At 31.9% G+C, this 21,665-nt stretch overlaps 2 protein-coding genes and 1 non-coding gene across 6 annotated transcripts; 2 read left to right on the forward strand and 1 right to left on the reverse strand.

The window, feature by feature from the left end:
- Window positions 1-117: 117 nt before the first annotated feature.
- Window positions 118-19,022, forward strand: LOC105428005 (fatty acyl-CoA reductase wat). Of its 4 annotated transcripts, none has more exons than XM_011640041.3 (9): window positions 118-388; window positions 12,513-12,825; window positions 13,396-13,644; window positions 14,012-14,157; window positions 14,253-14,362; window positions 14,688-14,883; window positions 15,532-15,783; window positions 16,048-16,305; window positions 16,534-19,022. In XM_011640041.3, the coding sequence occupies exons 2-9, from the start codon at window positions 12,532-12,534 to the stop codon at window positions 16,640-16,642; spliced, it is 1,614 nt and encodes a 537-aa protein (XP_011638343.2). In that variant the 5' UTR covers window positions 118-388; window positions 12,513-12,531; the 3' UTR covers window positions 16,643-19,022. The 4 variants fall into 4 exon arrangements, with proteins under 4 accessions (XP_011638343.2, XP_088936583.1, XP_088936582.1 ...); XM_089080457.1 differs by lacking the exon at window positions 118-388 and adding an exon at window positions 570-587; XM_089080456.1 differs by lacking the exon at window positions 118-388 and adding an exon at window positions 1,991-2,078.
- On the reverse strand, window positions 18,520-18,593 carry TRNAI-AAU (transfer RNA isoleucine (anticodon AAU)). Its single transcript has one exon. It is a non-coding gene; the product is annotated as a tRNA-Ile (tRNA).
- A 1,869-nt stretch (window positions 19,023-20,891) lies between the features above and the next one.
- Window positions 20,892-21,638, forward strand: ox (ubiquinol-cytochrome C reductase complex subunit oxen). Its single transcript, XM_011640043.2, has 2 exons — window positions 20,892-21,179; window positions 21,488-21,638. The coding sequence occupies exons 1-2, from the start codon at window positions 21,039-21,041 to the stop codon at window positions 21,524-21,526; spliced, it is 180 nt and encodes a 59-aa protein (XP_011638345.1). The 5' UTR covers window positions 20,892-21,038; the 3' UTR covers window positions 21,527-21,638.
- Window positions 21,639-21,665: the final 27 nt, after the last annotated feature.

A 21,665-nucleotide genomic window follows, 5' to 3' on the forward strand; every position in this document is an offset into this window, starting at 1 on the left:
GTGAACGTGGAGGAGGAAGACGAGAAGGTAGGATATGATACCATCGAGGGTGGGGTACGAAGACGAAGGTGGGAAAAGTGGGACCGGCGGTTCAACGGGAGCGACAAAATGCGGTCTGTTTTACTCGTGAAAAGTCGTCGAGGCAGAAAAGAGGATCGATAGATCCACGCGCGCGAGGAGAAAGTTATTACATATATATATATATATATATATATATATATATATATATATATATACACCTACCGGTATTCACGTCCGCCCGATTGCCTGCCTATTTGCCTGAGCACCTGCCAGCCGCAATCGCTCGTCTTGCCTGCCTGCCTGTCCGCTGTCATCGTCGCTGCGAGCACGGATTCTTTTTGTCGATCATCTCTCGCTATTCAATAAGGTCAGTGGAAGATTAACATCGCCGATCGATATGCGAGACACGTTCACGTGTGTATCTGTCACAATGAATCCGCGACATGCGTTTCTTTTTCCTGGTCGCAGCTTAGTTTGTCATATCACCTCGACCGAGTTGTTCTCCAGTCGGCTTTGCTACTTCCGCGAGGGTACAAGGCGATTGACACATCTCTCCCCCTAGCAGTGTAAGTCTCTCGTTGAAAAAAAAATCCAGCCCTTTCATACGGATACGGTAAAAATCCTGCTTTCTCAATTCGAATGCGGTAGATTTTGAAATTTGCTAAATTTCGCAAAAGGATCCTGCACTGCATAAATGTGGAATATTTTTTATTTTTCTTAAAAGTCTCATCATTTACTTAAATATCGATTTGTATTTTTTATGTCGATAAATTTTATTTAAATCTGAACTTTTGTAATTTAAAAATTATTAAATTATTAAATGGATTTGTATCAATGACCATTTCTATCAATAGATATTAACTTTGATCTCAATTTAATTTATCTTTTATTCTTTTTTTTATTTTAAGAATTAAGAAAGATAAAGTAAACTAAAATTAAAGTTAATCTGCATTGAAGAAATGGACATGATATTAACAATAGACAACAGGTCTTTCTTGATCAAAAGTTACGAGTCGAAAGAAAAATAATGAACGGGACTTCGAAGTATTGCGACATTTTTTTCTGGAAACAGTTGTAAAATATACCGTTTCTCTTCTTTCCGGACCAATGGGAATTGGGCTATTTACTATTAAATCGTACATTCTTACTTATTTGTCACAGTTTTTGTTTTTGATTTCTCTTCGATACGCATTCGCATATCCACTTTCTTTTCCTATTTTCTTTAATTCTTTTTTTTCGTTTTGCTCATGTGATTAAGTTCTTAATATATAAAACATAGATATTATAAAATTCACTGATATTCAGTTTTGGTAGCTTAAATATTATATAAAATTGTTATACAATTATAAAATAAAATAATCTATATGGAGCAATTTATTAGATATTTGAGCGTGTCGTAGTCGGAAAAATTCAAGATTGAAAATAACAATCTACATTTGTATTATGCATTTTCTAAGATCAGTCATCCATATAATTAAAGCTTATTAATCTAAATCGAGCGGACAAATAACATGATAAATCGAAACTTCAAAACTATATCATCACTAGTTCAATTATACAGTCCACTTAATGCCACACTGTTAATAAATATATATTAATGAATATAAGTCCAATATATTAATAAATTACAATCTCAAAAACTATTTAATTCAATTAGCAACGATCCACCAGATAAGTTTATAAAACATTGGGATACATTGGGTTAAGATGAATACATTATTCATATATCGGTGAATAAAAGTGTATTGTTGTCGATTAAGAAATTTTTTTATTTCACAAACCGTACAAATTTACAAATACGATATTTCGACTTTAATAATTACCACAATTAGTATGTTTAATATTTCAGTCTCTTCTTTTTAATTCGTCGAACGCGACACTCTGGAATTTTTAACGTTTCATCATCGCAAATCCTCGTGCAAAGTCACACCCGGAGATCGGGGGGAGCGGGGGGGGGGGGGGGGAGGAGGAGGGTTGGCGCCTTTTGCAATTTTCCTCCTAAAATTTGGCCAACGCGTAGCTCCAGCCATGTGGTCCCCGCTTCTTCATCTTTCCGCGTACGTGCAGCATTCTTTTTGTTTGACCGTGTGACATTCGACAACGGTTACTTTTCGCGTAACCGGGAAACCACCTGTGACTATCTTGTGCGCGCTCTAATAGCGGCTTAATGCGAAAATTACGGGATGCGGAAAGCAAGGCGGCATCAGATATACAATGAAAATAATAATTATGATATTACTGTTGTTACGCACGCGGAGATTGCACGCACGACTTGAGATCCGTGTCAGATCGTTAATTTTCCATGGACGGACAAACTTGTCTAATTCAAAAGGACAAAGCGCAAGGTGTAATATTAGTATAATTATAACACGTAATTATAACACATCCATACTGATTGTACAACTGTGTAATATAGTATATTATAGTAATATTGAAATTCAAATTCCCAGAGTTATTTATTCAGAATACATATATTTCTTGTGCTGGTTGTAAAAAGTACAATTTTGAGATTAGTTTTCTTAATTCTTCGTGACTTGCTCCTTTCCTTCTTGTGAAAATTTCGTAGTGTAATTTTAATCTTATTTTAATCTTATTTCGAATAATTTAATCTTGTTTCTGCATCTGATAAATACATCGTTCCACAACTATTTACATACATGTACTTTAATATTAAAGCAATCACTATTCTTGTTGGCTTGGTTTCTAAGTAGCTGTACAGAAGAACCACACGCATTAAGAATAAGACGTGCATGCATACATAAAAAGACGATTGCGTTGTTTCTGTCGTATTGCTACAATACGATTCACATAATCGTTTTGTTAATTGCGCATACGCTTTGTTAACTTATAAAGTTCAATCAACTGTATTTTATTACTTGTACAATTCGGTCAGAGATATTGTCAGAGAATCGGGCCTAAATATACAACTAAATAACAAATAATAAAATAAAATACTAAAATAAAATACTAAAATAAACAATCTGAAGGTTGCATATTTAATGGAATGAATATTCAAGAATATTGAAAACTGATAGCTTGAAGATTTACAGCCTGTAAGTAGCTTACTAATAATAATTTATTCTCGATAATTAAATCTTTATATTAACAAACAATTAATATCAAATTTATATGCGGAAGAGTGTAACTTTTCCGTATCCTGTAAACAGACAACTGTACGGTCCTTGTAAGAAGTAGATAAGATTTATCTGTCGTCAACCTCGGTCAGTTTCGATTGGCAGGTTTTACCAGAAGTCAGTTTTACCGAGAGAAATCATTTCGCATATTTTTAACGGCCAAATCTCGACGGGCGACACACGCAAAGTTTAATAATCCCACGTTAGCATCTACTTCAGGAAACATATACAACGTGCTTACATGACTTTTCTCTTCTTTCTTCGCGCCGACTACGACGAGAAATCGACCGGCATCATGATTTACATAAGAGGATATTCAAGTTACATTGCTCTTAGTAGTATTGCTCCAGGTGATTGCCGTCGTCATGCTAATTGAGCTGTATAAATTTGCCTTGTACCTCCGATTTTTGGTTTTTATATTAATAATAGTATGATAATAAATTCTAAATCATAGAAGAAGTAAAAATCTTGACAAGGATTGACGCAAGAGTTGTGTTAATTACTTTTTCCTAGGATAATTTATTATTTATAAAATATCTCATTATGCTTGAGACAGTTAATTACAAGTTTATTACTTAAACAGCAAATGTATTTTTTATTTAATATCAAGTAACGCTTTAACAAAACATAAATCAATAATTTTGACATTTATTAAAACTTTGGGTATTCGAATACTAAATTGATTCGAATATTAGATTAGAAATAAAGACTTAAAAAATTAAATATAAAAAATTTTAAAATTAAAAGGAATATATTTAAATTTGAAGAAAAATGTAATTAATTATTCTTATAACTTTTAATAGATTTTCCTTCGGAAAAATTTAAACAAATAGTTAAAACTAAAATATTGGTAAAATATTGGTAAAACTAAAATAATCCTTAAAGTTATTTATTTATATCAAATAAAATTGTTTGCATAAAACATTCTGTCTTTAATGTACTTCTAATTTTATTAATGTTTTATAATAATTTGAACAAAATTAAAAACATCTCTATAATTAAAATCAATTAATACAAAAGTAATAGATCAATGTGTTCAATTTTAAGTTATATAATTTTATTCACTGAATAAATAATTATACATTTAAATAATTATGAAATTTTCTTACCTATTATAATTTATATTTTAATTTATGATAAAAATTTTAAATTTATGATAAATATTTCAATTTATAATCTATTTAAAAAATCTATACATAACGTCCGCAATTTTAAAAGACTTTTTATTGTTTTGTTGATCGTGGATTTGGACTATTATGACTTAATTGGCAATTTGAAACTATTTTTAGAAAAAACTTCCTTAAATCTTTCTTATAATTTATTCTCCTTCAATGGTTCGTCTGTCAACTTTTCCACATTGTCGCTTCAAATCCTTTATGAATGATGGAATGATGAAAATTCTGAATGATGGAAAAATAAACATACGATGTTCAAGCATACAACACGCAATAATTTTTCGCTCGGTTGCACTTTCACATACTTTCTCGGTGTCCTAAATGCATTGGTTTTGTTCCGTGCGTCAAACGTCATTAAGCAAAGCCCGAATCGTTCGTAGTACCGCTCAAGTGAATCACAAACGAAATGTATCTATGGCAGTAGTATAATAGAAAAATAGGTCGCACCGTTAGGGAATCAACGAACACTCACAGCATCCATACCGTTATGTGCCGGTGGCGTGGCTTATGACGAAAGACGTCGGTCTGCACGGATACCTGGTTTTCTCGAACAATTGGAGAATATAACTTCCGTGACACACTTTCTCAGTAAGAGAAAAATATGCCCTAATTCTTGGCTGTAAAAAATTTGGTTCGACTTTCTGGTTCGACGAGAAAAAAAATCTTCGGGAAAAAATTAAGCTAAAATTAACTTTATTTAATATCTAATTCTGCGCACAAACACGACGTGTTTTTTCGAAACGATTTAATTCCTACTGATTTATTTATGCTTCATTAATTTAGATATTAATTATTTCATGTTTTTTTAAATGAATTTTTAATGAGTAGCTTAGTGATTAATCAAAACATTTAAATATTTGCTGATGAAGGTAAATGTTTTTATCCGGAGTGTGATTTAAAATAAAAAAGGATTTATTTTGTACATTCTTTATTATATATATTTATTATTTTATGAAAGAATTCTATGAAAGAATTCTAATTCTACACGAAAGAAAAAAACATTTACGTAATTAAGATTGATGTAATTTATTTCTGATTAATGAATATCATTAGAGTAGCATAATTTAATGCTAATTTAAGTAACTGTTTAATAAAAAAAAATTAACAGACCGAGACCTGGAACGTAAAAATTTGCTACAAAGTTGCAGAAAATTATACATGAATGTAGCACTGAACACGGAACTGTTGTACGCTGATCTCTCTTGATAATCGTGAGGAATTGCAATCATTAATAAATCACTTAATAAATTGGCAAAGCTTGCCAAGGGCTTTCAACATTTGATTACAATTACGTATTAACGTTATTGCTATTAGTTACGATAGTAAAAATGCTGTTTAAAGCGCGTTAAATAATTATTGAAGAATCTTTCATGAGTGATACTTATCCAAGATAAAAGATAATTGCAAATAATGGCCTAATCGCTGTGTACAATTGAGACGTAAGACTCGAAGAGTAAAACAAAGTTATAATTATTTAAATACAACCGATTATAATTTTTCTCTTTGTATACGTCACGTAAGAGTCACTAATTAGTTAATCCTTTCAAGACAAGTATCCTTTGTTATTTATAAAGAATCATATATTTTTAATTACTCTTAACAATTCCAAATTATATTTAACTAACGACAAACGACGGATTATCGTGTTTAATGAACACATTTCCTCATTTTCTCAAAGATATACAGTGCAAACTTCATGTTTACTCCTTCACGATTTTATTTTAAAGAGAACTCTATTTACACGCAATTTCACACTCATGAGAACTTCTAAGAATAAGATTTTAACGTTAAAAATGATCGTGCGCAAGAACAATTTTGCAAAAAGGATCCCGCCGTAGCTCTCGACGAGCTATTCGCTTCTCCTTCAGAAACCTTGAAAGTATCATTCCGGATCGCCCGCGTCGCGCGATCGCCAGTCGTTCTTGTTCCGGAAGCGTGATTTCTTCGCGCCCCGCGCGAGGACGCGGCCGCGAAATGAAGATTTGCGACTCCTTAACGAGCGATTAAGCGGTATTACTGTAAAAGTAACGCGCGACATACGGCGCGAATATATAAAGTTACGTGAGCGTAATAACGCGCTGCGTGTTGTGCAAGTGGAATCTTTCTCGGGCGTTTGCGTAATGTTACGCCGCGCCGTCCACCACCTCCGTGTCGAGTCTTCCGCGTTGGCTCGTAATGATGCCTAACTCCCATTAGAATAATCGCCACGACGCGGAAGTGCGCCCGCACTCGGGCCCGATGGGACCGATCAAATTTTTTTCAAGAAGAGAGAAAAATCGAAAGAAAGGGAAAATGCGTGAGATTTTCTTCTTTCTCGTTCATTCGGCTAGACGCGCTTCGCGAATATTCGGGGTTAGCGTCTGACCTCCTTCCTTACTTGGAAAGCTAGACCGATCGACGAGAAGACGAGACCGCATCGTCATCGCCGCCGACGAATCTCGGACACGATAAATGGCACGCTGGTTGAGATTGTCTTTGAGATTAAAAAACTAATATTTGCGATGGCTAATATATGCACAGTGATTCTTCCTTTCTCGAATAAGTTTGTATGTCACGAGTCTAACAATCACTTTGACCAGCCATTTCGATGTAATTGCTGTCTTCTGTAGGCATTTGTGTGTATCAGATTGTTTAATCAAATCTGTCATACGCAAAATAACTATTTTTTTAAAGCTATTTTTTTAAAGAAAATTTTATCTTTAGTGAAGAAAGAAATTGGATTCTAAAGAATTTATCATACAAAATTGATTTATGAGAGAAATCATTCTTCTGCTAGTTTATGTTTAATTATCGATATATATATATATATATATATATATATATATATTATCTATCAAATTTAAATAAATATAAAATACTGAATAAAATTTTTTTCTTTATCTTATCGCGTTAAATGATCAATGCAAATATTTAATATTATGATACTAAATTTATATATCTAATAGAAAAACTGAATGTAAAAATTGAAAGATGTAAAAAATAATAATAGTTTTTAAAATATACTATGCATATTGGATTAACAATTTCATCATTGACCTTCTAAATTGTATTAATATTCAAGTGAATTTTATAATGTAATATTCAAGTTGGAAAACGCAAAGTGTTTTTGCAGTTAATTAACGCCGATTCGTTCTCGCTCGGAGAATTGCATCAATATCACAAAAAACATTAATATCAGAACATATATATCAGAAACTATTTGCTTAAAATATATAAAATGAATTTCAATTTAAAAATGAATTTCAATTTCTTTTAAACTGAATAAAATTAAATATATAAAATATTTATATATAAAAGTTAAATCGAAAACAAAAACTCAATTAATTTTCAATAAAATTTTCAAAACGTTTTACTTAAAAATTAATTAATTTTTAATTATTTTAAAATTAATTTAATTAATTTAAAATTAATTTTTAATAAATTTTGATAAAGACGAGTGGGATATAATTCTTAATTTTAGCATTCAACGTATAATTTTATATGTAAAGCAGCAGCTCTAAAATATTTTATAGAAATAAAATTTCATATATGACTCTGCGTCGATTTGCCTAGATTACTTCAAATTTATATACGTGAGAATAACTTGAATTTTCTCATCTGGATTCCCGGAGTCTGATGGCCGCTGCTGGCCGGAGAAAGTAAAGAGCTGCGTATATCCGTCGAAATTGTCCGCGCCCCAAGCTCCTTCCATTTCAGATGTAACATAACCAGTTGCATGTTTAGATATCCCGTGAACGTGATTATTACGAAATACCGGTATCCTTTGTAAAAAAAAAATATTGCTATACTACTTATTACGTCAACTCGAAAGTAAAGGGAAAAAACATGAAAGTGGACAGATCATCCATTGCGTGTGAAAATTATTAACAAAGTTCCATGCACCGTAACAAGTATAAACGGAAACATTACGGAGGTTTTCTTCTATTATTTCTCTTGTCGAGAAGTTTACTTATTAAAATAAAAATCTTCTTAAAAGAGTCCCGCCCAACTCTATTTCCGCTTGAATCTTATTCTATGATTCTTCTTATTTCTCTTTAAATTAAAAAAATTAAAACAATTTAATTATTTAATACTATAATGCAATTAAAGTAATTTAAATTAGCAATTACTACTACTAGAATTAGGTAATTTCATTTTCCTTCAATATAAGCAAGAAGAGTTTGTCCTTTTCAAGAAAAGTTTGTATCTCTTGATTATCCAATATAAGTGAAAAGAAGATTTCTAATTTCCAGGGTCCTATAGCATGCCTGTTCTAAACATCTCTGCGCATGTTCGCCTGTCGCTTGAGCTTTCTTTTCATTTCGTCATTACACTTATACAGCCGAAGATTTTTATTCCGTGGGATAGAAGCGCCGAAGTTCACGATCGACTTTCACCCAATTATATTTCTAGTATGCATGCAATCCCTTCATCTTCCTTCCTTCCTTGAATTTATCTCGTTTATTAAAATTAATTCGACATTAATCAACATCGTCTTTATTAGTGCGCTCAAGGATTGATCAAGGATCGAAACCGGTATTCGATAAATTTAGCCATTTATGAATTCGGATGGATGCGACAGAATATATAGATGTTACGTTAATTGTCACGAAATGAAAGTGAAACGCTTAAGTAAAAGCAGAAAGTAAAAGTGATCGTTTTGAAACACATGCTTGAAGCGACGACATTTGAATAATTTTCTGTTTTTTATTACAGAAACTTCATTCGCTAGCATCATCGCATTCAAATCAACTGCCGATGTAATTATTGCTTGATGTAATCATTTAATTACCGTATCTCACAAATGTCTATTCAATAGACATATCTGCTTTTTTATTTTATTAAATTCTTTATAGTTTTTCTTTATAGTCTTTCAAGTTCTTTATAGTTTTTCTGTTATGTAAATGTTTTGATTATTGTGTATAAATCTTAAGCAAAAAAGTATCTTTATTAGAAACTTGATTTGATTACGTGATATAAATATAAAAAATTTTTTCCATTATTCATGTGACAATAGACTAAGAATAGACTTTTTATAATTAACTTAAGAATAAGAAGACTTTAAGAATAACAAGAAACTTAAGAATAAGAAATCTTAAGAATAAAAAGAAACTTTTTATAATTAACTTTTTATAATATATATTTTATAATATTTATTTTATAAGATATATTTTATAATATATACTTTTTATAATAATTAACTTTTTATTACAGAAAATTTGGAACTTTGGCATTTTTATACTAAAGTCGAAATCAACATAAGAGTTTTTATTTTAGACTTGAATCCTTGAGTCTAATAAAATCAGAATTTGTTTTGAAAAATATATTGTTTTAATACTATAATGTTGCATCGATCGATGTTTTTATGACTATCAATCGATAAAATTGTGATTTTATGACAATCATTTGTGACAAAAAAATGAGTATTTTAAGAAATCAAAGATAAAAAAACCTATCAAAACATGTCATGAAATGGAAATAATAAATGTCATATCGACGATTTAATCGATATTCAAACATCAATATTGTATCTTTAATGCTACTTTTATATCATTGTTGCTTTTTTACAAAGTCAAATAATTTAAAATACGATACAAAATAGACGTAAAAAACGTTGCGTTTCTCTTCTCGACATTGTTATTCTAATGCCGATAATTCTTCATGATGTGACTTCTCGCTTTTAATTCAGATAGCACTTAAACATGTGAAAAGTCGAGTTTGACTAAGCGTATAGGTATTCTATTAAAATCCCTCGAACCGCACGTATATTATTTCCTATTACGAATTTTGATGCCATATTCTGATTTGAAATTCAGGGAAAAAACCGGACGTCATAAAATTAGAGAAACGTGAAAAGACCCGGAAAAAAAGACGCTTTGTTGATATTCGAAGCGGTGATTCATGCGGCGAAATAAAGATTTAATCCCCGAAAGAAAATACGACGATCTTAACATTCCGGAAAAAATGCCACATTATTCCTTTCGAAAAACGATTTTTTTCTTATCTGCGATGCGAAGAGAGAATAAGATCGCGGTAAAACGCGCCTCTTCGGTTATGCATTATTCACGCAAGGATTGAATAACGGACGGGATAAATCGCGAGAACAAAAAGTCACGAGACGATCGGGGGGAGGGGGGGGGATGGTGGGACGAGCAGGGCGATCGGACGGGAGATTAATGGTGCCGGCGCTGAGTTTTCCAGCGTCCAGCGTCGCTTCCAAAGGAAGCAAAGACTGGATTTCTCGTTCTGCGCTTCTTCGTGGCGCGAAATCTTTTGTTCGTTCGCGCGCACGCACGATAAAAAATGATTCCCCTCGCGCTCGCTTCACAGGCAGGTGTCGTGTGTTAATTTTTCATGCGTAACAAACATCCTCGCTGGTTTACGCTAATCACGGATGACGCGGTTGCAGCTTCGCATGCATTAGCCGGCGGTAACGGCTTAACCGACTTTGCATGCACTCCGATGTACGTATCGGAAGGAGTTCTTGAAAAAGCGACTCGACAAACATCGCTTTCCGGCGAGGAGACGGAATGTACATACCGCGCGTATCGCCGTCGACACAAGAGTCGTATAAGCCATGAGTCTTGTTCAAACGTTACGTACCGGACAGGACTCGCTTCGAGGAAACGCCGTCCTTCAGCGGGAAGAAGATATTTGCTTTTCCTCGCTCGGCGAGATATTTGGAAGACGTCGTTTCTTCCTAACAGGTTGATCTCCGCGCGAGAGACTATACGACGATATTGCTGTCTCCTCGCGGACGAAAACGCCAATGTTTATTTTTGTATATCAACAAAGTATGCAGCTGTTGCATAAGAATTTTTCACCGAAATATTATTCCGAGATATTTATTTGAAAATGTACTTGTTAACACTAGACTGCTAAGTGGTTGTATTCCTGATTATTTCTATTTCTTTAAATCAGTATTTCTTTTTGGTATTAAAGGTAAATTTTATCATTCTATTGGAGAATGAAGAAATCGATTAGAAACTCTGAAAATCCATATCTTTAATACGAGAAGAAACGTGTTAAATTAAAAAAATGAAATGATCAGAAATTATCGTTTAATACTTACTCTTAAGTGTTGAAACTTTAGAAACAAATCGTATTGACATTCTGAAACATATTAACTAATATCAATCAGACATATTAATCGTCCTTGTAATATAAATATATGTCCATTAATTTACATAAATGACATTATTGGAGAATGTCTTTAAAGAAACTTTGGTTTTGAACGGATGGCGTTCGCCAGATTAAAAGAAGTCCGAGCGCATTCCAGAATACGTATTTCACCTCGAATGAGAAATTATCTTACATGTATTCACTCTTTGGGAGTGAATAGAAGATACTTGATCCGTCGCTATAAATTTTTCATTGAGATAGATAAAGAAGTATAGTCTTTCGTGTGTGGATACGCTATAATCCTGTATAAACAACATTAATTTTTTGGAAATGATTTATTATATGTTTTCCTTTTTCAATGTCAATGTTATATAAAATAGATAGAAAAATATCTCACGTGTATTTTATTACGTGACGCTTGAAAACTTTTTTTGACAAATAAAAAAGACAAAAAATGAATTAATGTTGCAACTGCGAACTTGTAATCTCGGAAATGAAATATTCATTTGGCTGCAAAATTGCATATAATTATTAATTATTAAAATAAAAAATAATTTGCATATTCAAGAGTAGCGTTCAACAGATATTTGGTATTTTGAAGCTTTACTCGAGAAAGAAAATTAAATGCATCCTTTTAATTTGTTCTTCGAGTCACGATATTCATCTTTCGCAATATCGCGTCCGACAAATATTTCATCTTTCGGCGTGACTTTGATTAAAAAAAGAAAAGCAAGCATCCATCGCGAATCCATTGCACCCGACGGAATACGTGATTTTGCACGATGAAGAAATTGCTACATCTATCTATCACGTCTCCATCTGCGACACGGGCGATATTGACATTTGCGAGTTCCTCTCGTCCACGTACAGGTGATAATGAGCGAGGCGAAACGCGATGCGATCGACGCAAGCTCGACTAATCGATCGGACGACCGACGGACGGATTAGCAAAAAAGGAAGAGTCATCTTTAAATTCGACACGACGGCTCGTAACGCGCCGAACCGCGAATACGAATTGGATATAAAGTGAATCGAGTCGAACGTAGAGAGAGAGAGAGAGACGTTGCTCATTCCGTTGCAGGTACAAATCCGTGAAAGAGATGGTGGAGGTGCTCTTCGATCGAATCGACGGCCAGGAGGTGACTATCGTCGAGTCGGACTGCCTGCCAGAATCGCCGACGGAAAACTCGCCGGTCAACGAGAAGTTAACGCCGATCCAGGAATTTTACTATGGCCAGAGCATTTTTATCACCGGCGGAACCGGTTTTATGGGCAAACTCTTGATCGAGAAGATCCTCAGAACGTGTCCTGGAGTAGCCTCGATCTACCTGCTGGTGCGCCCGAAGAAGGGCAAGGACGTGCACCAACGCACCGAAGAGATCTTCGATGACGAGGTGAGTTTTTAAAAACAAGCGAATCCTGTTCTCGGATTATTCGGATAAAAATTTATATCCTGAATTCTCTTAAAATTCTGACTTGATGAGTAAATTAATAATTTTCGATTCCAACTTCTGATGTCTAATAATTAAATTGCGATATAAAGCAATTTTTTTCGGCAATTTATAGACATAAATTCAATAATAAATGAATTATTAGACTTCGAAGATCTAGTCCACCGAGTAATGTTCTCTTTGATTTGTTTTTTACTTATTAAAAGAAACAAATTAAACGAATCTTCATTGTTCACATCACGTATGTCTAAATTTCCCTGTATGATACGTGCGTCATCAATGGCACATCAAACACGTTGGCGTCTGTGTTTCATTTATTTTCTAGAAGCTTATTTCTTTCAATAATTCCAATTTGTATTATTTAGATTATTAGAAAATTATCTTTTAATAAACTTGCGTTCTTTCACTTATCTAAAAAATGTTTTTGTAAATATTCGCTAGTAGTTTTATTAATATATTAAATGAGGTAGTAATTTACTTTAATATAATTAATTATTATTTCAATTTGCGCAGGTGTTTTCAAAGCTCAGAGATGAACAGCCCAAATTCCGGCATCAAATCGTCGCCATTGCGGGAGACTGCAGTCAACCGAATCTTGGGATATCCGCACAAGATCGTGCCACTCTCATCCGGGAAGTTTCAATCGTTTTCCACGTCGCAGCCACGGTCAGATTCGACGAGAAGTTGAAGTTAGCAGTGCCCATTAACGTCAGAAGTACGAGAGATGTAGTAAATCTCTGCAAGGACATCACGAACTTGAAGGTACGATAGTACAAAAGTTCACAAAACGTTTACAAAGACAGAAATATATAAAATATATTTAAGATTTATTTTATTACTTGTTGAATCAATCCATTTCTTCGAATGATTTGAATAAACATTATTTTCACTTTGGTTTGAATTCAAATAATCAATAGTCAATATTAAAGGCGTTCTTTCTAGGCTAGACTTCTTGTTATTATTCACGTTTTCTTTTTTTTTCCCACGTAGAGAAAAATGAACAAAGTCACAACTTTAGTTAAAAAAATCCTAGGCCTATATATCCATAAGATTTTTTTATATTACGTATTTGCTCAACCTTCGTGTTTAATTTAAACGACGCCATTGTTATTTTATGCAATTTTCTTAGTCTTTCATACATGTATCGACCGCATATGCAAATTGTCCGCAAAGTGTGATCGAGGAGAAGTTTTACGATCCGCCAATAGACTCTGACAAGCTAATTGCGCTGATGGAATGCATAGAAGATAAGTTGGCTGAGGACATGACTCCGCAGTACGTTTCTCCATGATTTCTTTTCCGAAATCTTTGTTGAATTCTTTTAACGCGTAAGAAACGAGAAATAATCATATTGTATCTATTTTCTACAGTTTATTAGGAAAATGGCCAAACACCTACACCTTCACGAAAGCAGTTGCCGAGAACGTGATTAGGAAACAGGCTACCGACTTGCCAGCTGGCATCTTTCGTCCAGCTATTGGTTAGGAAATGGATAACTTATTCATTTCTATTAATAATAATATCCAAAATTAAAAAAGAATATAGTTTACAAAATGATATATAAATCGAGATATGTATAATAAGAGTATTTAAGAAATCTTGATATTGAAATTATTATGATGACAAAATAATTATTAGTAATGATTATAGATAACATTATGATGCTAGATAATTATTAGTAATGATTTATAATTATAAGTCAATTGCAAGAATAATTAATTATAACAATAATAACAACATGAATATAAGTGTAACATATAAGATATTGTCCAAGCTTCAGGAATAATTTAAGATTTTATTTCCAGTAATCTCAACATATCGGGAACCTACACGGGGTTGGATCGATAATATGTATGGTCCTACGGGAGTTGCTGCCGGTGCTGGAACTGGATTGCTTCGATCGATTCATTGTGATGGCTCAGTGCATGCAAATGTGGTACCTGCCGATTTAACGGTCAATGCTTTAATCGCATGTGCGTGGGACGTGGCCAACGATCAAAGGTTATCATTATTATATTATTCTTTAGCTTTCTTTATCTTTCTTCATTATTGCAGAAATATCACATAATAAAAAAAAAAACAACAATGCATATATTAAGTTACGATTTGTTTTTTTTTTTTTTTTTTTAATATAATGTGACATCTGACATTGTTAATGCTGACAAATTGGATTAAAATAATGAATAATTTATTATTTAAAATCTTTCTTAAATTCATGTTGTTACTATAAAAAATATATATATATATATATTTTTTTTTTTACGTAATCATAATCATAATTTAATATATGCATTGTTGTTTTTTTTTATTATTAATTGTTATATATATTATTTTTTAAGTACATGCGATACTTGATTATTAATAAAAATTCGTAATATTAATTTATTATTTAGAGACTTTTTTTAAACGACTTGTAAGCAATTAGTTTATGTTATATTTTACAAGATAGAATTTTGGTTACAACCTTGTACGTTGTAAGATAGTGCAAAAAATTTGAAAAATTAGAAATGCAGACATACAACACTTATGCTTTGTACATATGTATGTGTGTATGGATAAATGAGTGTATGTATATGTGTAAAAATTTAAAGGATTTTACGTCACTATAAATATGATACGTCATCATATAACATTGCATCATTATTCCAGATTGAACAACAAGTCGCACAACAACATTCCGATTTATAATTACGTGTCCACGGATAATCCAATAACTTATGACGAGCTGAAAGATATGTCAACGAAATATGGTCTCGAGATTCCCTCCTGCCGAGCAGTTTGGTATTACAGTTTTAGAAACAATAAGCACAGGATGGTCCATCTCTTTTTTGTATATTTCTGGCATCTGCTTCCAGCTTTGCTGCTCGATACTGCAACACTTTGTATAGGAAGACAACCCAGGTGAATTCTTTTCTATTCTTTTTTTAAAGAAAAGCTTCGCAAATTAATAACAAAATGAATTTTATTTATTGATATATAAAATCCGATATTTAAAAAAAAAATTTTTTAAATAAATTATATAAAGTTAAACAACTCGAATTAATTTCAAGTGATTTAGAATGATCGTGTATTGAATAAAGAGTGAATTGAATTTCTTTCTGTTTTTATATATCAATGATCTCACATTTATGCGAGTCATTGTTTAATACAGATTGTGTGTTGAAGGTTGCTTAAAGTTTACAAGAAGATACACAAATTTATGGATGTGTTGAATTACTTCTCCACGCAAGAGTGGAAATTCACTAATGATCGGTTGCACACGCTGATGGCGAAGCTTACATCCAAAGATCGCGAACAGTTCTACTGCGATATACGAGATGTCGATTGGAATACTTACTTTGAAACTTACATTCGCGGGATAAGAGTGTACTTAATTAAAGATCCTTTAGACACTCTGCCACAAGCACGCGTCAAATGGCAAAGGTACATGAAACATTCAATAATCTTCGGTAACACATTCTGGATATTTTAACTTTTGTACTTTTACATTTTCATAACAAATTTAAAAAATTTTGCTTTAATGGCGTTTTAACCTTCAAAAATATATTTTATATATATATATATATATATATACTATTTTAATTTTAAGACATCATACATATATTATTTCGTTCATCTAACATCTAATTACGAAAACGACTCGTGTTGTAGATTATACTGGAGCCATCAAGTGCTGAAGCTCATATTGACTTACGTCGCTTTGAAATTCTCCTGGATGATCATATCCATGATGTTCGATTCTTTTTACCCGACAGTGTGATAGAAATGATAGGATTAAGCCCGAAATCTGGAGGACATGCGCCTTGGGAATGTCGACCTGAACGGTGGAGGGTGTCTTTACACACGCGTTCTTAAAGAAAAAACGATTCTCAGAGAACTGTGAAGCTTTCATAAAAACTGGAGTGGGAGAATTAAAAAATTATGGAGGATCATGTCGTAACACTGCATACCCAACAAATTGTGTTACGAAAGAGAAATATGATGTATAAACAACATGAAATGTGATAGAGGGACAGTACAACAACAACAATTTCGATTGTATTCTAATTTCGACGATCTTCGTACAGGTAAATTGTAAGAATTATGTATCTTGTTTCCAAAATAGATTTTATGTTACTTAAGATTAAACTTTAATAATACACGATCCATAAGTTCTAGGATACTCTTAAAAATAAAATAAAAGAAAAAATTATAAGTTAAAATTATAAGTTTTTCCATTTTCGTGATAGATATTTTATAGCTAAAAAGATCAACAGGTTTTAAGCTTATATATGGAAGAAAAGGCGGCATCTTTTTTTTCTATATAAAAAAAGGAAGAAGAAGAAGTTAAAAAGATCAAATTATAGTTGTATTGCCAAAGTAAAAAGAAGTAAATAAGAATGTGTCTTATTTTAAAGAGTGTTCAAGAATTTATGAACGATAATGTATGTGCCTTGTAACACATTGATAATACATTATATATTATATAATGGCGTATTAAATAATAGTGTCTTCGGCTGCGGCTGAATAAATCTTGATGATGTAAATAGACGATATATTACTTTTTTTACTTCTACTTAGTTTTTTAATTTGTCGTTCGAAAGTTTAGGCGTATTGAATTCTCGATTGCAACATCAGTTTCGACGGGGTGACGATTAAAGAAAACAATTTCCCGCGACGGAACATTAATAGGACAGAGGTGAAGGTGAGTCAATGCGCGGACTCATGATTTATGTAATCCGATTAATTTGAGCATGCTCCTTGTCATTGCTTATACTTATTTTACGAATCAGCATTTTACGCGCATAATTGTTTTGACAAAGGAAGAAATGCTTAATAAGCGATGTATTATCGTTCGTGCAAATAAAACGTGCAAGAGTAAAGAGACACATATTTTATATTTGATAATTTATAGTCGTATACTTTGATTTTACTGTCAGATATTCAGATGCACGTGAGATAAAAACGCACGTACCAAAGGGCTCTCAGGCATTTGAGAGAAAGCGTATTTTGTTTTGACAGTCGTGACGCAGATTGCCGACGTACGATGCGCGTGTGCGATCATGCGTGCCCGTGCGTATGGCAAAGCGCGGGTACATGGCGATGCATAATGAACAGTCGAAATGCAACAACCGTTTAAGTAACGTGTACACTCGTCGCGAACGAGTGCGGGACCGTTAAAGAATGCACCGGGGAGAGAAACGAAAAAATTTCTCGAAGCACCACCGATGACCGTCGGTTTGCTTGTAGAGAGTACACGTCCAATGAAACTTCATCGATTCAATGAACGAAGCTTATAATCGAACATTCGGTTCTGTCAGAGATGCGAGTGTCGGTCCACAATAAGTATTTAAGCTTTAAACCGTAAGAAATTGACCAATCATAATCGATTATTCTTTTCATATTCAATTATAATTGGTCAATTTCTTACTTCTTAAAGCTTAAATCATCTATTGTGGACCGACACTAATAGATAGTTTTTCTTGCAATCTCACGTTTCTCTACTGTCACTTGAAGAGTATCATTATATTCTTTATTATAAATGAGGTCCATTTTTTATTTTCCAATATTTTCTATATTATTGAGATTATATTAAAATCATTAAACGTCATTAAAAAATGAAAAAAAAAAAACAAAAACAAAGTAAAAAAGATATCATGGCCCATGGGGGGATCGAACCCGCGACCTTCGCGTTATTAGCACGACGCTCTAACCAACTGAGCTAATGGGCCAGACACAAGTGGTTTCTAAAATAATTCTTTTCAACTACTGATGACCTCTAAAATATCTATGCATAAGAAAATTAATATTGCAGATTAATTAAATAATTATATTAATAGTTATAAATTTAATTAATTAAATGTTTATCAATCTAATTACTTAAATGTTTATTGTCCAACAAAGTGAAATGAAACATTAAAACCGTTATTAATGTTTTAAAAATTGTTGTTTATGCATATCTAAATAATACGTATGATTTAATTAAATTTTGATTTGAAATACAATCGTTGAGAACGTAAAGGATGAGAGAGATGTATTTAGCGAGAATGCGAGCGTCTTGAAAGTATCATAGTAGTCTCGTTATTGTTATAAAATATCTTTTGTTATAAGTTCACATAAAATTTTGTAAAATAAATATATTTGTATATACGAATAAGAAATATGAATATTATCGATGTCTCCTCTTCTTTCACTTGATTTTTAATCTTTCCCGATATTCCCGAGAGATTTTTATTGTTAATTAAGATGCAATTAAGTTAATCAGTAGTCATGGATAAATTTTTATTGTTTAAAAGAGGCCAATGAATAAACGAATAACATGCTGACACGACCGTCAATGACTCAGATTGCAACATCGCGAGGACGTGCATAAGTTGACTCGTCTCGAGCATACGAAATACAAATTTAATATATCGTATATTTAAACACAACTTAATAAGACATATACACGGGCAAGCATAATGAACTATGAAGAAATCATTTTGAATTGCAAATTTTGATTGAACTGGATCATGATTTATTATACACTATTTTATATTCATTATTCATTATTGTTTAGTTATGATTATGGATTATGGAAACATAATTTAATTATCATCTTCTTTGTTTCAGATAATTAATGTAGAATGATGTACTTATAACAAAATTTATCATTAATACGTATCGTAGATAGTGATTAGCGAATAAATAAATGTTAATATTTTATTTATTTTGTAGAATATTTTATATTTAATAATAATTTATACACATATTTGTTTTACATGTTTTGGATTGTGCCGATTATTATTCAGTCTTGAAGGAAGAAGAAGAAAAATAAAAATAAAAAAAATATCATTGTTTTAGCAATATTTGATTATCATGCAATAATAATGTATAAAGTAGTTTAACTCAACATTAATTGTTATAACAAATCGAATATAACAAGTTATCAATTAAATATTGGAATAAATTATTTAATAATATCTAAAGCAATCTAAAGCAACTAAGAAAATGATAGGAAAATACTTTCTAGAGGGAGAATAATGTAATTTATTCTATTTATATTATTTATAATAATATTTAACATTAATTTGTTATAAGAATTAATATAACTTAAATTAACTTGATTAAAAAAATATTTTATTGAAGTTATAAATTAATAAATATATTTATTGATTCAAAATTCAAAATTTATTCAAATTTAAAATAGTAAAACATAATTTTGTGTCGTGAATTATTAAAATAGCATAAATTTTTACAAAAAAATTATTTATTAATTTTATAATCGGAAGTACATTTTGAAATTTTCCTTTTTCTCCTTTTTTCTCTTTCAATGTGAATGAACAAAGCAAGAAATTTAGCTGAAAAGAACAGATTTATTGGATATGTTCCAAAATGTACTGATAATATTGAATATCTATAGTGTACGTCACGTGAATTGTAAATTTTCGTACCGTTAAGAGTCGGCAGGCATGACGGGCTAACTCCGACTTGATCTAAAATGATTATCTACTCCTTATTTACAGTGCAGATATGTATCTGTACTCAATTATATTTTGTCTTATAAAAACGATGTTTTGTCATGAAATTTTGTTAAGATAATTTCTTTTACAATTACGAAGCTACCTACAGAGCCAATTTTGCAATTTTGCTCTTAAATAATTAAAATAAATGTAATTATCTACTCCTTATTTACAATGCATATATATTTGAGTACACCCATATATTATCTCGTAGAAGCAATATTCTGAGTCTTTTTCTCCCTATTTTTTATAAAATTATGACTCTTGCTACAGAGTCGGATTTTGCATTTTCTTGAAAAAAATTTACAATAGATGAAATATTTGCACCTTATTGTTCTATAGTGCAAATCTATTTATGCATAAATGAATTATTTATTTTCACACATTTTCTTATCAAAATCGTTCTGTAGCTTTCGTCAGGAAAATATTCTGATTATAAATATCATAATTATATAGCTTTTCTCACATCATTTTGGCCGTAATATAGGTGAAAAGGAATTTATCTCCGATAAAAAAAATTTTCAATTGACCAATCATAAAACGCTTCGCACATTTGTAGCAGCAGTGGCTACGTTCATAACGTGTCAGTATCCTGCTCCTATTCGGTTCGACTCGATTACAACTAATTCTTTTCTTGAAGTAAAAATTCTGCAGGAACGAAATTAAAATACAAAAATGGGGTTCAGTTCCACGATGTATCATCTCGTGTTTAAACGCACGTCTACATTCACGCTCGCAGTTCTGACGTCCACTTTCTTCTTCGAAAGAGCGTTTGACATGGCTTCCGAAAAAATTTTTGACACTATAAATAAAGGGGTGAGAATTCATTTTTATCTTCTGTTATTTTTGTGTATTCGATCATCAGATCTTTGTTCGATATCTGAATGATCGATGTTTCCGATTGAGGTTAACGAGTGGAAGTGAGGTTAAGTCACGGAAAACATTTGATGAACATGATGACATTTTGTCATTAAATAAAAAAAAGCCGAACGATATACGAAGAACTTGTGTCGCGTATTCTAATTTATGAATTAGCACGTGACACGATTTAATTTACGCTTTGACGCCTGAACAAAATATGATACTGATTACATAACATTATACAAGACATCTCTTTTTTTCAGAAACAATGGAAGGACATCAAGCACAAATACGAGAATTGAATAGAATATTTTGCACGTAAAATGTGCGTTAGATCTATATTTAATGGAGATATATTTTATCTCTGAATATGTAAATAAATAACGAATTACATGATTGCGCTGGTCTCTGCAATATGTTTTTATTTTGAATTATTGCAAT

This window comes from Pogonomyrmex barbatus, unplaced genomic scaffold, assembly GCF_055798465.1.
Source record: "Pogonomyrmex barbatus isolate J1 unplaced genomic scaffold, ASM5579846v1 scaffold3, whole genome shotgun sequence".
Classification (NCBI taxonomy): Eukaryota; Metazoa; Arthropoda; class Insecta; order Hymenoptera; family Formicidae; genus Pogonomyrmex; species Pogonomyrmex barbatus.

Bases quoted from the DNA above. Each gene is read 5' to 3' on its own strand.
- LOC105428005 (XM_089080455.1), top strand. From the start codon at position 12,327: ATGCGATCGACGCAAGCTCGACTAATCGATCGGACGACCGACGGACGG. The intron at 14,158-14,252 runs GTACGTTTCTCC...TATTTTCTACAG, and splicing joins GCTGAGGACATGACTCCGCA to TTTATTAGGAAAATGGCCAA. The intron at 16,306-16,533 runs GTACATGAAACA...CTCGTGTTGTAG, and splicing joins GCACGCGTCAAATGGCAAAG to ATTATACTGGAGCCATCAAG.
- ox (XM_011640043.2), top strand. From the start codon at position 21,039: ATGGGGTTCAGTTCCACGATGTATCATCTCGTGTTTAAACGCACGTCT. The intron at 21,180-21,487 runs GTGAGAATTCAT...TCTTTTTTTCAG, and splicing joins TTGACACTATAAATAAAGGG to AAACAATGGAAGGACATCAA.